Below are 15,253 nucleotides of genomic sequence, written 5' to 3' on the forward strand. Positions count from 1 at the left end.
CAAAACTGGTGAACTGCGGATTGAAGATATGGAATTCAAAGCTCTAATGGACCTTTTTGAAGAGAAGTTGTGGCTTATGTGGAGTTTACATGGGCCTCTTGATGGAAGAAAGCTAATCTGTTTAGTATTTGTGCATTTTACTAAAATGGCAGCTTAAAGTTGTGTATCTGCTATTGTGATGCCAATGCCGGTGTTTTAAGTGGAAAAAAAATGACCTCTTGCTTTGTGCTGTGTACACAAGATTTCTGGAAAAGTAAGGAAAAACCCTTTTTATGGCTCACACAGCTTAAAAGTAGCTGTCACTCAAACGTGCGCTCACAGTTGAGCTGCTTTTGTTTTATTCTAAATAAATTGTTTCTTTTGAGGAAAATGTTTTTCTGCCTGGAAGTGAATTGACGGCAAACCTTTGACCCCTTTGTTTGCAGCCGAGGGGGTACTTGCTGCTGCTCAGATCTTGTATGTCTTGAGCAAGACGCAGGGAGACCATCATTTTGACTATCACGGTGTGTCAATTCTGAAGGATCACTAGTGTTACTGTGACCCCCTTTGTTTGCAGCGAAGGGGATCCTTTGCTTCTCAGTCCTCAACTTGATGAGGAAATGGTGCTGTTTGCTGGCACGCAAGAAGCCGGGGCAAGCACCGTAAGCCTCACCGCAGTGCACGAGTCGGGGGCTTTGCTGGTTTGAAGAGCCGGAGTTGCTGAAATTTTAAGTTTTGATTTATTTTGTTCACCCATCACGTTTGGCCTTAGTTTCATTTTTAATTTGAAGAAAAGTTTGAAATTGCTTTATCTTGCACTTAACATTTGCACCAAATTGCCAAAAGAAGGAGAAATGCTCCGTGTGCTTTTTAAATGTTAATGATGATGTTAATAAAGCCTTTGCTGACACATTTGAGGAGCTCCTCCATCTCCAGGGGCTTCTTACCAGAGTTATGCAGTGATGGGTTTAGTTCTGAATGGATGAAGAGTTCCTGAGAGCTAGCGTTTGTAATTAGAACCGTTACTTGGTATCTGTGCCTTATTTGACCTGTGGTTCCACATGCCTTGGATGCGCATGCACCGTGACGGTTTCATAGGTACGAACGCACCCTCAGGCCCAGTCACTTCGGTTGGTAGTACAGATTGTGAGGAAAAAATGGAGGCATCCTTAAGGAGGAGAAAGTGTTTGCCTTTAGTTCCTGCGTTATCCTGTACAGGGGCTCCTGAGTTTTGGAAGCTGTTCCCAGTACAGGAGAACAACTCCCCTGTTTGCAGCAGGAGACTTCGGTGCACAGTGACAACGCTGGAGTTCAAGAGGAAGCCAGCAGTGCTGCACCATTGGCTTCAGACACCATTGTTGTTTGCCAGTTTTAAACTTAACTAGTTGCAGACGAAGACCACCTTGAAATGCAGGCTTGTTGGGCTTGTTTTGAATTTTAACCTCGGATGGAAGAGCCCTAGTGCTGTCTGTCTCCATGCGGGATGATGCTTACTTAGGCAACAGGTGATTATCAACAAAGGATGCCACGGTTATACTCTGCAAGGTGGTGTTCCAGTGGCAAACAGCTGTATAAACTCTTGTAAACAGGTAAGAGGGTTTTTAGAGGTCAAAAATGCATTTGATTAACAGGGTGAGGGTTTTTACTGGTTGGGGTGTTGTTTCTCCGATTGGAAGTCTTTAGGCACTCTGCTGCCATTCCTGGCTTCCTCCCCTCACCAAAAAGTGTTGTGTTTGTAAAATTCTAGACCAGAACTTCTGTTGTACTTGGTGTTTATATGTATGTTTTTTAATTTAACATGTGAAAAAATGTTTTATTGTGGGAGCCAAAAGTATTAAAATCCTGGTTAAGGGTTTGGGATTTACAGCCTGATGTCCTTTAAAGTGTTGACATTTTCCATTAACCGAGGCCTTCACCCTCTGTGGTGATTTAATGGTACCGGAAGAACTTACTGTAAAATGTTGCCATTACAGACACTGATTCTAAATCTCTGGGTTAGTATATAGTGCAAAAAGAGAAGTGCCATCAGACTGGGAATGATAGATAATTTAGCCAGAATGGTTAATTTTCTTCTTGGTTTGCAAAGAGATTGAATTATAAAAATAAGCAACTACAGTTTAGGGAAGTGAAGAGGCAGTGTTATAAGAAATCTAGCTTTTGTCTGCTCTTAACCGTTTTCGTTGTCCATTTAGTCATACCAGCCTTCTGAGCCCTTCTGACCCCCCCCCCCAAATTAATCGGGTATGAGGCTTTGGCAACTTAATATAAGCACAGCTTTTTTAGTGTTTGATACAACTAGGTTTCCTTTATTTTAAATGGGGTTGAAATGTTGAATTTTTCTCTTTCACAAAATTCTGATTTTTCATATCTTTCGAAAGGGGAAAAAGTGAAGGGCAGTGGTTGTGTGTTTTTGGTTTTCAGTTTCATTGTGTGATTTACAAGTTTTTAAAATCTCTGCTTATGAGTTGGCTGTCATCTAAAACTGCTAAATGATCTCACCTACATTTCTTCAAATGTTTTATACATGTTGGAGATGTCAATTTCCAATGTATTTTCTTTCTCTGGCTAGTCCACACTGAAAGCCTGCTAAGTTGTTTTTCCAACTAGTAAGCAAGTATTTTTAAATCACTATAATGATTTAAGGAAGATTATGTGATACTTTACATATTTCTACATGTTTGGTATCTTTCTAAGGTCTCAGGTTTTATCTCAAGAACAAGAAGCAGAGGTTGCAAATAGAACATTTATTTATTTGTATATGAAACCATATCATGCAAAAGGGAAGGGAACACAGCGTGACAGTCTTTTGAAACTACTCATGAAGTCATTTTATTTCTAGCTACACCATGAAGGAAAAATTATTAATTAGGTTGAGTGTTAGGTCTAGAGTTCTGGATTTATAAATTGGGACCTGCCTTTTTTAATTCTTCGTGTGGTTTCTCAGTATTTTTTGTATGGTCTAAGTTTAGGATTCTACTCTAAAGGAAATTATTCTAAGAACACCTCTGAATTGACTTGGGCTTATTTTGAAAAGCCTGGCTGTGGGTATTAGAATTGAAAATAGGGGTACCCTGATTTTAGTAATACAACTTAGATTTTATAGATTGCCACTGCGGTAGCGTAAGTCACATTATTGTTTACAAGCTGTTTATCTGAGGCAGTAAATTTAGTGCTTATGGCTGGTTGCAGCATGTTTTTCTTTTTACAATGGGTTATCTGATTATGGCTTATCTGACCACCACTTCCATCTCCCTCCCATTCCCTGAGCAATTTATTGAATGAAAATTCCTTCAAACCTCAGACAAGACTGTCCTTAGCAGCCAAGAAGAGATTTTGACCTTGAGGTCAAATTACTTAACATGCTTCTACTCAAATGCTGTAATGTTAAGCTTTCAGGTAGAGTTTCTGTATAATCATCTGAATGCTGACTGTATCTTAAGTAGTAAGGTGCTGAGGAAATAGATGAAAGTATCAAATAGTCTCTACCCATGTCAGCAACTAATTCTGTAATTGGGGAAACTAGATATAAAGTAAATGGTTAACTATCGGGGCAATTTCACAGTTTAAGGCAATTAGAGATGTCACAAGCCAGTTTTTGATTAACTGCTAATGAATTTTTATAGGTGATATCAGTCTATGAGTATATAAACTTTAAAGGTTCCTTTAAGCTGGGATAGTCAAGATTTTACAAAATAATTTGTTAGTTGGAGAAGGATGTGGAATGATGAGGGAGATTGGGATTGAGATGTTGGGCAGGCAAGCATGAATAATAAAACAGCGTGTTGATCAGTGGAAAAGCTGAGCAGGCTGAAGCCTGGAAAACTTGTAAAATGGTCAGGTCAACAGAAAAAGTGAGGGAATCCTGAAAGGCAAGGCAGTTGGAGGGAGGTGGGAAGTGATGCGTAATCAGTTTGAGGCAGGTTGATAGAAAGTGACAGTACTAATAATAGCAATCATTTATTAAATACCCACTTTAGGCCAAGCATTCTGCCAGGGCCTGTGCACACCTTGTCTCAGATAAGTTTCACTACAGACCATAATCTGACAGCTGGAGTTGATAGAGCCAGGGTTCTAAACAGGCCTTTGTTCCAGCTAGAGTTCTTGGTTGCTGTACTGTCATACCTCACTAGTTTTTTCTGGAGCCTGGGATGGGATAAAGCTGCAAACTTGAGAAAATGCCTGGGCAGTGGGTTTCAAACTATGAAGTGTATCACCATTTGTGGTTTTTGGGAAACATGCAGGCCCCTGGCTCCCACCCCACGCATTCTGGGATTTGTTAGGGCCTGCGTGCCCAGGAGTCTTTGTTCTTCTACAAGCTTGCCTGGTGATTTTGATGTAGGCTGTGGTCGTTGGCCACATGTTGAGCATCAGTGGCCCACAGAGAGTAGAGTGCTGACGTATAAACTTGGGGTAATGTCATATATACAGCATGGAAAGGGGAGATGATATGGCAAAGAATCCCAAGGAGAAGAGCCAGAGTAGTGTTCTGTGTCTGAGGCTGAGAGGAGGTATTTCCAGAAGATAAATTCAAAGCTGTTACAGAGACCAGCAGAATGAAACTGCAAATGCCATGGAGCTTATCACTTAAAATTGTCACTTAAGTAACTGTTTTATAGTCATGTGATTATTTTTCCAAGGAATTCAATCTAGCTTAGTATGTGATTTTGCCTTGTAACAGTCTGTAAGAAGGGCCACTCCTTAAAGTTTATAAAATGCTAAAGGGATGCCAGAAAAGTTTTGTGAGTTTGGCTAGGGGATAGACAGCCAGAAACTGATTGGGACATCCTTGAGGTTTCAGATGTTAATCTAAAAATAATGTGACTGTAGCCTATTTTAAACTAAAATGAAAGTGATTTTAGGATTATGTTTATGTGTATGTACGCGAGCATGTCGTTCTCTGTATATACTGCCTCCTAGGCAGGTTACTGATGGGATCGAGACAGAACAGAATTGCAAATTACAAATGGAATTGAGTGTATCTTTGACTTCTGAATGGTTGAAGGATTTCCTGTTTTGGATCATCTAACCTGGGTTTGTCTTCAATTAGTGTAGAATTAATTCATTCTTCAAATATTTCGATATCCGTTGTATACCAGGAATTATTCTAGATCTTGGGAGTATATTGGTGAAGAAAACAGACAAGTTTCTCTTTTCTCATGGAGCTGGCATTCTGATGGAAGAAGGGAGATAGTGAACTTGGGCCGGTTGCCAAGGACAAATGCTGAACGCAGTGGAAAGCCACTGAAAGTTTTAAGGAGGTGGAGTGATGTGATTTGATCAAGATTTGACTACCTGTCTCAGGAAAGTAACACAAATTTCCTTCAAATTTCCTCCAACTATTCCCAAGATCTAGAATAATGCCTGGCATGTAAAAGGTACCCAAATATTTGAAGAATTAATTAGCTACACTAATTGAAGACAGCCGCAGTATAAGTAATTCAAAATAGGAAATCTTTCAGCTGTTGACAAGTCAAAGATAATATTTCCTCCAAAGATACATTAGCATTTCAGATTCACTGTAAGACTGAAACTGTTCTTGTTCAGAGATCAGTGGTATTCTTTTATTTAAATAAGCATAGTAGAGATTGCGTTTCTTCTTCAGGCTCAAAATTGCTGGCCACCCTGAGATTTCAAAGCAGTCTTAATCCTAGGATGTACTAGGAGTACATTTCTTACTCTTTCTGCTTCCAGCCCACTGTCAGGAGAGCTTCCACTGTAGTCATCCACAGTTTCCATGTTGGCTTCTATGTTAGCATTGCCTGAGGAACTTCTTAGTGCCAGTACCTGGAAACCACTCTCTCAGATTCATTTAAATTGATCTAGGTGGAGTGGGACTTTGCCAAGGCCCCAGTATTATTTTTTTGTTTTAAGTGCCCCCAGATGATTCTAATATGTAGCCAGGGTTGAGAACCGTTGCTCTAGACACAGACCTTAAACACACACACACACACACACACACACACACACACACACACACACACACACAGAGTCAACCTCTTTAGCACTGTTTGAAAATAAAAACCAAAAACTTTCAGAGTATAATTTGGGTTCAGCACGGCATATATGTTGCTTAGTCTTTCCGTAGCCTTAGGCCTTTTCAAGTGTGGACCTCAGACCAGCAGCATTACCATCACTTGGAAGCTTGTTGGAAGTGTAGCATTACAGGGTCTTACCTGACCCACTGCATGGAATGAGGTCCCCAGGTAATTCGTATGTACTTTAAAATTTCAGAAGCAATGCTTAAGATGTACATACATAAATATTCTCTGTGCTAAAAATGGATGATTCGAATCTTATTCCTTGTGGGTAAGATTTTTTGATTTGTTCTTTAGAATGTGACATTTACTTTAAAACATTTAGAAAATATTTTCATCAAGAAAGTAGGAACAAAGGGTTCTTAGGTAGTGAGCTTCTGGTGCCCGGAAAATTACTAGAGGTCTCTGTCATCAAGATGGGGAGGGGTTGCTGTTGCCTGTCTTGGTTGGTTTTTGCTTATTTTGTTATGTTTCTGTCTTTTTTCTCTCCTTCCTATTCTGTTCTAGCCCACTCTTTTCGTGGTGAGATGGAAAATATTATTTTTTACAGATATGGGTGAGGATAGTTGCGACAGTATTTGCTGATAGCTGCCTCATACTTTAGAAAATTTGGTAGAGATGGGATCTCTCTAGGGGGATGGATATAGACAGGATTGAGGAGTAGGTTTGAATTGCTTTGGTTTTTAATTGTGATATGATAGTAACTTCATCAATAAACTGATTTCCGTCACATAGCAACAAGAATCAAGAATCTGGTTCATATTAATCAGTGACAAATAACATAATAAATATTAAGATTCCTATTTTAAAGGGAATGGTCTGGTATGAATGCTCAGGGAATACTCTTAAATTGCAGTGTATCAATTTAGATACAGGAATGATTTTTTAATGTGTAAATTTTTATGATAAATCATTCTAAAAACCATTCACCAAGCAATCCCATAGATATCAAATGAAGAAATGCAGCAAGATTATTCACATTCCACAATGTTTTGATTTTAAAATTGGCATATATGCTTTGGAGGCCTTTTTCATCTAGCATAGCAATGCCAGTTTATCCAGAAAACTTTTCTAGGGTTCCTTTCTGATTTATAGATTTCTCCTGAGACCTGAGACGTTTGTTTTTAGTGGAGACTTACCTATATCATCATTTATCTCTCCTGGCAAACTTCATTTTGTGAAGTGTTATACAGTGTTATAATCTTAACTGAAAATACATTTCACAAAAAAAGAATGAATTCAGCTTTTAAGGTTTGGTGGTTGACAGTACTTTATTTCTATGATACATGAGTGGTTTTTTTCTTCAGTGTGTGGGTGTAAAGGTATTTTGAACCTTCAAAGACACCTTTTCTTCAGTTTCTGCTCCTTAAGTTTAGAGATACTGGAAGCTCTAATAAAATGTTTTTAACGTGTATGGTATTGATTGGCTCAACCTCCTCCACTTTTTTTAATAGCCAAGTTTAAAGGAGGGAGCATATTTAAGTACAATAATTGGTTAAACGTCTTTTTTTCCTCCTGGGTTTCTTTTTAGGAACTACTGACAATCAAAAACCTATAGCCAACTTTGGGATATGACTTTATTATTCAACAACTAAAAGATGAGTTCTAATTGGCAGACTTCTGGCACTGGCACTTGTCCTCCTGTTTCTATAGAAACTGGGTTGGAAGTCAGAGCTGCACAGAGGGAAAGGGTAAGTTCTTTTAAACTCCATATTTATAAACCCATATCTTATTAACTGTGGCGTGGTGTCAGTTTTCAATAAGGAAAATACATCAGTGAACCAGAACTCAAACATGAACTACTAATTTTCACTTGAGTGGAAGCTGACATCAAGTCATTAAATATAATAGGAGGGTTTAAATATGGATTTATTTTTCTTGTGACTCTGACTTCACATTTCTTGAAACAATTGAACTCAGTATGACAGTTCTCACTTTCAGTTATTTCTAATTTGGGGGTTATAAAATTGATTTTTATCCTCTTAGAGCTTATTCTGTCGAACCTTCCTGGTAAGTGAAAATTGGAATATAAAATATGTGCAGAGGACATTTTAAAAGTCTGCATGAATTGCAAGTCTCTTCTTTTTGAGCTAAGTCCGATTCTTTCCATTATAAAACAAGTACTGTACTACTGACCAGTTTTTTAGGTTCTCTCCTCCTGCCGAGCAGGATGAGGTCGTCTGTTGGGCACATACGTTTGTTTTCATCCAGGCAGACCTCCATTATTCGTAGACCCTAAGACACCTGCCAGTTGGTGAGTCATCTTACTGCTATGGCTTCAGAGGGCTATGCTATACAGCTGGGGCATTTAGGCTTGGAATTGTTTAATCAAGTGTGATAAACTCCAGTCTACAGGTTGGGGTATGCAAATAATTTATGCTAAACTCTGACGAGCTTTGAGATATTGGAAGGAAGGCAATTTGGCCCTTGCTCTTTAACACTTAACTTTCTCATTTCTTTGGTCCTGACAAACTTCTCTTCCCTGCCAAAACATTAATGTTGGTTGACATGAACTAAAGAGTGGGACATCTTGGCTTTATTTCAGCTCAGATCGTCACTTCTGTAAAAATAGTAGAAGTGAAAGCTGGAAGTCTTCTATTACTTCCAAGTCCCTGGTCAGTTAATGCCTGAAAGTGGATTCTCATTAAAAATGTATGCCTCCCTTCCTTAACTACTAATGTATATCCTGTTTCTCTTTGCTCGCTGGGGCTTGAATGAGGTAAAAATAGAATTGAATTTGTGATTTTCTTTTGGGGGGGGGGCGGAGGTGGCTAGAAGAAAACTTTAGGTTTTAGCTGTGTGCTGTCAAATATCCAGACATTCGGATGTGCTCTCTACTCCTTAGTAAGGGCGGCCAACTCATCTTGGTTTTACAACTGAAAGTCCTGTGTCCCAGGAACTCTCTTGTTTCCAGCCAAACCCAGAGAGTTGGTTACCCTATCTTAGTTTATTATTTATATCCCTAAAAAAACCTTCACTAGCTTACCTTTGATCATTATTTTGTATAGAAGATTTCACAATATACCAGCCTCTGTTGGAATGTTACCAGGGATTAGGTTCCCTCCCTCTCTCCCTCCCCCCATCTCTCTCTCTTTCTTTCTTTTTAATTTTTAAAACAATTTTTAAAAAGATTTTTATTTATTTGAGGAAGAGAAAGGGAGGGAGAGGGAGCACAAGCAGAGGGAGGGGCAGAGAGTGAAGCAGACCCCCCTCTGAGCAGGGAGCCCAGTACTTCGAGGCTGTGCTTCAAGGCTCAATCCCAGACTCTTGGGATCATGACCTGAGCTGAAGGCAGAAGCTTAACCCACTGAGCCATCCAGGCACCTCTCTTCCTTCCTTCCTTTCTTTTTTTTTTTAGAAATGATTGTCATTTGTCTCCGTGACTGTAGGTAATACCAGCTTACCTAAACTCAGAAATAAAACATGAATTTTAACTGATTTATTTAAAAGTTGATTCCAGCCACTTTTGTTATTTTTAGTTTGTGTATATGTTATTACCTTAGGTATAAATCTGGGACAGTTGGGTAGATATTTGTGGGAAATGAGTAGGCAAATGAGGTAAATATGTGTACATAAAGCCTTCTACAAGTTGGTTTTAGGTTAAGAGAAACACTTAAGGTTTTTAAAAAGTATTGGGTTTTTTTTTGTATTGAAGTCTTCAGAGAAATCACTGTCCGTGTTTTGTATTGTCTTGCATAAAAATAACTAAAATCAAATACTAATACATGGCATGTTTTTTCTCATGGAAAAAGCTGATTTTACAGTTGGGCAAGTTTATTAGCTAAGCTAATTTTTTGCAAACAAACATAGCATCACATATATTAATATGCCTAGATTATTTGGAAAATCTCACAAAATTATCACCTCAAGTCCATTTAAGTGTTGTTGCTTTCATTAAAATTTTAACCTTCTAGACAATTATTGCAGAAGGGAAAGCCAGGGACCGTGATCTAATCAACACTGGAAATTAGGTTTCAGAATTGGCCCTGTTAAAGACTAGCTTTGTAACTTTTGGCAAATAACTTGGTCTTAATTTGCTTTTGTTCCTTAAGTATAAAATAGGAATAATAATACCTATTCAATGTCCTTACAGGCTCGACAGGATGATAATAAGATAATGGGTAGGAAAGGACTTTCAAAAGTTAAAGGTATCGTAAAGGTAAAGTGTTTTTTTTTTTTTTTTTAAGATTTTATTTATTTATTTGACAGAGATAGAGACAGCCAGCGAGAGAGGGAACACAAGCAGGGGGGGTGGGAGAGGAAGAAGCAGGCTCATAGCGGAGGAGCCTGATGTGAGGCTCGATCCCAGAACGCCGGGATCACGCCCTGAGCCGAAGGCAGACGCCTAACCGCTGTGCCACCCAGGCGCCCCCGTAAAGGTAAAGTTTTAGTATCAGAAATAGTACTTAATGATCAACATATGTAGAAATTCCTTCTTTTGCGACGATAGTATGGCACTTCTTAGAGTAATGGCTGCAACAAATGGTATCCTAACAGTTTAATTTTTTTTTAAAGATTTTATTTATTTGACACAGAGCGAGAGTGAGAGCGCGCGAGCACAAGCAAGGGGGAGTGGCAGGGAGAGGGAGAGAAGCAGGCTCCCCACGGAGCACGGGGAGCCCAAAGTGGGGATTCAATCCTGGTACCCCAGAATCATGACCTGAGCCAAAGGCAGTCGCTCAACCAGCTGAGCGACCCAGGCGCCCAACAGGTTTAAATATAAGCCAATAAGTAGCTGAGAAGAAAATATGCTGAACTTTTATGTTCAAATTATCATGGCTCTACTAAATAAAAAAATATATGTATATTTCAAGGCTTAAAATTTATAAACATTCCAACCAATATTTTAGTACTGAGGAATTAATTATAAGTGGCCTATACTCAAGCATTACCTTCTTTGGTAAGATTCGGTGAATACTGGAAGACCTAAAAAAGTTAATTCTCGTTAAATTACATTGTTACTGCACTGTAGCAGATGTCTTGTGGCTTTAATTTGTTTGTTCTAGTTAGGTACTTTGCATTCTCCTTTTCCTTTCAATCTAGATATTATAAAATTTACGCCAATTTGAATTTAAACAAATTTGTAAATGCTTTCAATTAAATCAGCTTCATAATCTCGTGGTACTGCCAAGAAGTCCGGGTGATCTAGAGGGGGCGGTGTAGGGTTTCTTGTCAGTCTGTATGAATTGTGACTTCACTATTTACTGGGTGTTTAATTTCTTTGACTTTAAGCTAATTCATTGCAAGATGGGCATCATAGTATCTGTTTCTAAAGGTTGTGAAGATTAACGTAATATATAAAATGTGCCTCCCTCAGTGACGGGTATATATTAGATGTTGAAATAAAGTTGTTCACTACCCTACCACTGCAGTCATACATGGTTGTGTATCTTAAAATTAATATTTGTTTTCCTCTTTGTCCCATAGAGATCTCTTGAGGGAAAAGGGGAAAGAAAATCAGTGAACTATTTTGATTTTCTTGAAACTGGGTATATATCTGAGATAGTATGTCTAGATTATGGATTCCTAAAAATGTGTTTATATCTTACAGTATTGTCCAAGAAAAGTAATAAATGAATAGGAACATCATAAGTTAGTTGTTCTTACAAGGAGTACATTAGTTATAGCTGTCTTAAGTTCTTGTAGCCTAGGGAATCAGACTTTCTTAATCCACACCACCCAGGTTCAGAGGGCTGTTGCCATTGAGCAGATGAAGAGTCGCTCTGTTGCGTAAGATTCATAAAACCTGTCCAAATCTGAATTCAATGTGGAGTTCTTTAGTTGTTCCTACTTAAAATGTACAGTCTGCTTTCTTAGGAGGAAAGAATCTCATTGTTCTAGGTAAAGTCTCTTTTGAGAAAAGTATTGCTCACAAGAGAAGAGGGGATGGATGAGAGTGGTTTCTAGTAAATTGTGGATTTCTTTTGTCTTCTGTTTTGACATAGAAAGGATGTAGAAAGCAGAAAAAAAGGAATTTAGAAGCTGCTGTGTCTGAGGGTTATTTTGCTTAGTACAGGAGTATTTTCATTTAGTCCTCACAGTGTATCTGTGAGGGAGGCTGGTACTGTTACCCCCATGTACAGAGGAGAAAAGTGGGGCTCAGGTGGCATGACTTTGATGAGGTCATATGGTAATAAGTGGCAGAGCGGAATTTATTATTAACTGTTTTTGCTGTCTGTATGTGTGGGAGGAGTGGTGTTTGTTTTTTCCCTATTGTCTTACGTCTAAAATATAAAAAGAATGTTAGACATTTATATCTAAATGTAAAATCTGTGTTTTCAGTAGCACCAACTCCTGTTTTTAAGATAGCTGAGATTTGAACCCAGATTAATTTGGTTTCAGAATTTATGCGGGGGAATAAAAAGATGAGTAGAACACCACCTAACTTGTTGATCTTGCAGAGGAATAGAAAAGATCTGAACAGAGAGACTTCCTGCTGGGGGAGGGCTCCGGACGAGGTAGCCTTTGACTGAGTCAGCTTGTAAGGGGTGAGACTGTGCCCAAGGAAGAAAGGCGAGCTTTGGGTCTGTAGTGATGGCAAAGCTTGCGCAGAGGCATACACAGGGAGCGAGCTGCCAGGGTATTTTAGAACTAAGGCAGTCTTTCAGTGTAGTCTTTTTCTCCGTAGTGAATCAATAGGTTTTTTAAAGCAGAGAGGAATGGAAGGATAGACTAATGATAAGAATTTTTAATTTTTTAATTAGTTTTCATTTTAAATGACTTATTTTAATTATTTAACTTTAATAACAGGAGTTTGGAAGAGTCTTCTGAAAGACATTGTAAGGGAGCTTGGTGTTAGAGAGAACTCTAGGTATTTTCTCTTAAAATCACCCAAATAATGAAATGAAGGGCTCTCTATTCACATGTAATTGCTTACTCTGAGTGACATTATTAACTAGTTAACATAATCCTATATTTAAAAAACATAGTTTAGGGGTGCCTGGGTGGCTCATTCGGTTGAGCATCTGCCTTCAGCTCGGGTCATGATCCTGGAGTCCTGGGATCTGGCCCTGTCTTGGGCTCCCCTGCTTCTTCCTCTCCCTCTGCCTGCCTCTCTGCTTGCTTGTGGTCTCTCTCTCTCTCTCTCTCTGTCAAATAAATAAATAAAATCTTTAAAAAAACTAAAAACATAGTTTAAGTATATCTTCCATTAAAAGCTACTTATTCAGCCTTCATATAAAACTTGTAGTTCCTTTTTTTTTTTTTTTTTAAGATTTATTTATCCATTTGAGAGAGAGAGAGTATGTGAGCACACAGGTGAGGGGCAGAGGGAGAGGAAGAGAACCCCAAGCAGATTCCCTGCTGAGCATGGAGCCCAACATGGAGCCCAGCATGGGGCTTGATCTCACAACCCAAAGATCATGACCTGAGCTGAAACCAAGAGTCAGATGCCCAACCAGCTGAGCCACCCAGGCACCCCTAACACTTGTAGTTCTAAAGACACATCTAGATCATTTATCTTGAATATTTTAGATAATTAGTTGTAGTGAAAAGTAATATCGTTTGGATGGGCAGGAATACTATTCAAATGATCTTGAAATAAAGGAGGGTTTTGTTTTTTTTTTAAGCAATTTTTTTTGAAGATTGTATTTACTTGTCAGAGAGAGAGTTCGCAAGCAGGGGGAGTGGCAGGCAGAGGGAGAACTGGGCTCCCTGCCGGGCAGGGAGCCCGATATGCGACTTGATCCTAGGACCCTGGCATCATGACCCAAGCTGAAGGCAGACGCCCAACCGACTGAGCCACCCAGGAGCCCCTTTTTAAATTCTTTTTAAAGATTGATTTATTTTAGAGAGAGCGTGCATTCAAGCAGGAGTGGGAGAGAGAAGCTCAAGCAGACTCCCCACTGAGTATGGAGCCCTACACAGGCCTCAATCTCACAACCCTGAGATCATGATCTGAGCTGAAACCAAGAGTTGGGCACTTAGCCGACTGTGCCACCCAGGTGCCCCCTTTTTTTGTCTTTTTTTTTTTTTGGCAATTCTTATTTTTTATTACATAGCAGTACACATTTATCATAGAAAATTTAGGAAACAAAATAATGAAAACAGAGCTTACTTCTAATTACTTCCAATAAGGAAAGATAACTTGCTGGAGGATGTATACCATTCTAGTCACTCAACGAGGCTTTAATACTCATTCAGATTTCCGAGGCCTAGTCAGCCAGTGGCTACATTTAATACTTCTTTAAGCTAATAAGAATGGTTTTTCATCTCCACGTATTTTAGTGGCTGGATTACCAAGGCACAGTTGAGAGTTTGGTCAATTTATTATTAAGTACATTCTGATTTTTACTTAATACCTAAGGCTTTTGTTTTGACTGATGAAGATTTTAGCCTGTTTGATTAAATACTAACAGACAGCTTAGTTTAAGTGGCTCTTATTCTTTTCTCGCTATTAATTAGACATTCCTCAGAAAGTGAAAGCAAAAAGGAACCTTAAAAACTACCTGGTTTGCCTTCTCATTTTACAGATGAGGAAACTGGTTTCTTTCAAGCTTTTGTTTCCAGTGACTTCTTAGTTTAGATTGTGTTTTGTTAAGCTCTCGCTTGATTGCAGTCCTTTTCCTTTCTGGTCAGGCTCTGTTTTTCCATCTCTCAGCCAACGGTACAAAGAACAGGGAAATTGAAGAGAGGAGAAAGCATGTGCCAGAGAAGTAGAAGGAGCCGGCGTATGTCTGCGTGTGATCATATAACCAGCCTAGAAGGAAGGAGTGGTCTCTGTTAGTGAAGCAGACCTTTCAGCCGTCGACTGCGTTGAGGGAAGGAGCCTCCTGTACTTACTAGTATGTATTGTGACCATTAGGAAGTTAGTTTACCTGCTTACCTTATTTTCTATTGATGAAGTTAAATCTGTTCCACCTGAGTTAGGGACTTAACCCTGTGGGGAGAAAAGTCATCATGGACTCAGAACTCACCTGCAGTCTTTGAGTGGAAATTGGGGAAAATTAGGGAATATACAATCTGATTTTATGATTTTTTTTTAAAGATTTTATTTGAGAGAGAGAACACAGAGGGAGAGGGAGAAGCAGACTCCCCGCTGAGCAGAGAGCCCAATGCGGGGCTCGATCCCAGGACCCCAAGATCACGACCTGGGCCAGAGGCAGACGCTTAACCGACTGAGCCACCCAGATGCCCTGATTTTACAGTGAATCTTATTAGAAGGCCACTGGTCTTACAAAGAAAATAATTGTGAATTACTCCTGTTTTCCAAAGAAAAAAATGAGAGAATTGATTTTCTT

The 15,253-nt window shown here is 39.1% G+C and overlaps 2 protein-coding genes across 3 annotated transcripts in view; one reads left to right on the forward strand and one right to left on the reverse strand.

Annotated features, from left to right (window-relative positions):
* Positions 1 to 15,253, forward strand: part of RBM15 (RNA binding motif protein 15) — a 39,523-nt gene that overhangs the window by 8,393 nt on the left and 15,877 nt on the right. Inside the window, exons 2-3 of one of the 2 annotated variants that reach the window (XR_006780328.2) lie at positions 1 to 1,568; positions 7,546 to 15,253. The exon at positions 7,546 to 15,253 is cut by the window's right edge and continues 15,877 nt beyond it. Coding sequence is in view for 1 of the 2 variants with exons in the window: in XM_045801548.2 (XP_045657504.1) it covers positions 1 to 47 (47 nt within the window). In the remaining variant the exon portion in view is untranslated. The other variant, XM_045801548.2, reaches the window with a different exon arrangement.
* Positions 13,208 to 15,253, reverse strand: part of SLC16A4 (solute carrier family 16 member 4) — a 27,065-nt gene continuing 25,019 nt past the window's right edge. The window contains exon 9 of the mRNA XM_045801546.2: positions 13,208 to 14,712. Coding sequence (XP_045657502.2) covers positions 14,588 to 14,712 — 125 coding nt within the window. The 3' untranslated portion in view covers positions 13,208 to 14,587. The remainder of the gene's footprint in view (positions 14,713 to 15,253) is intronic.

Source organism: Ursus americanus, chromosome 12, assembly GCF_024610735.1.
Source record: "Ursus americanus isolate L20-20 chromosome 12, mUrsAme1.1.p, whole genome shotgun sequence".
Lineage (NCBI taxonomy): Eukaryota > Metazoa > Chordata > Mammalia > Carnivora > Ursidae > Ursus > Ursus americanus.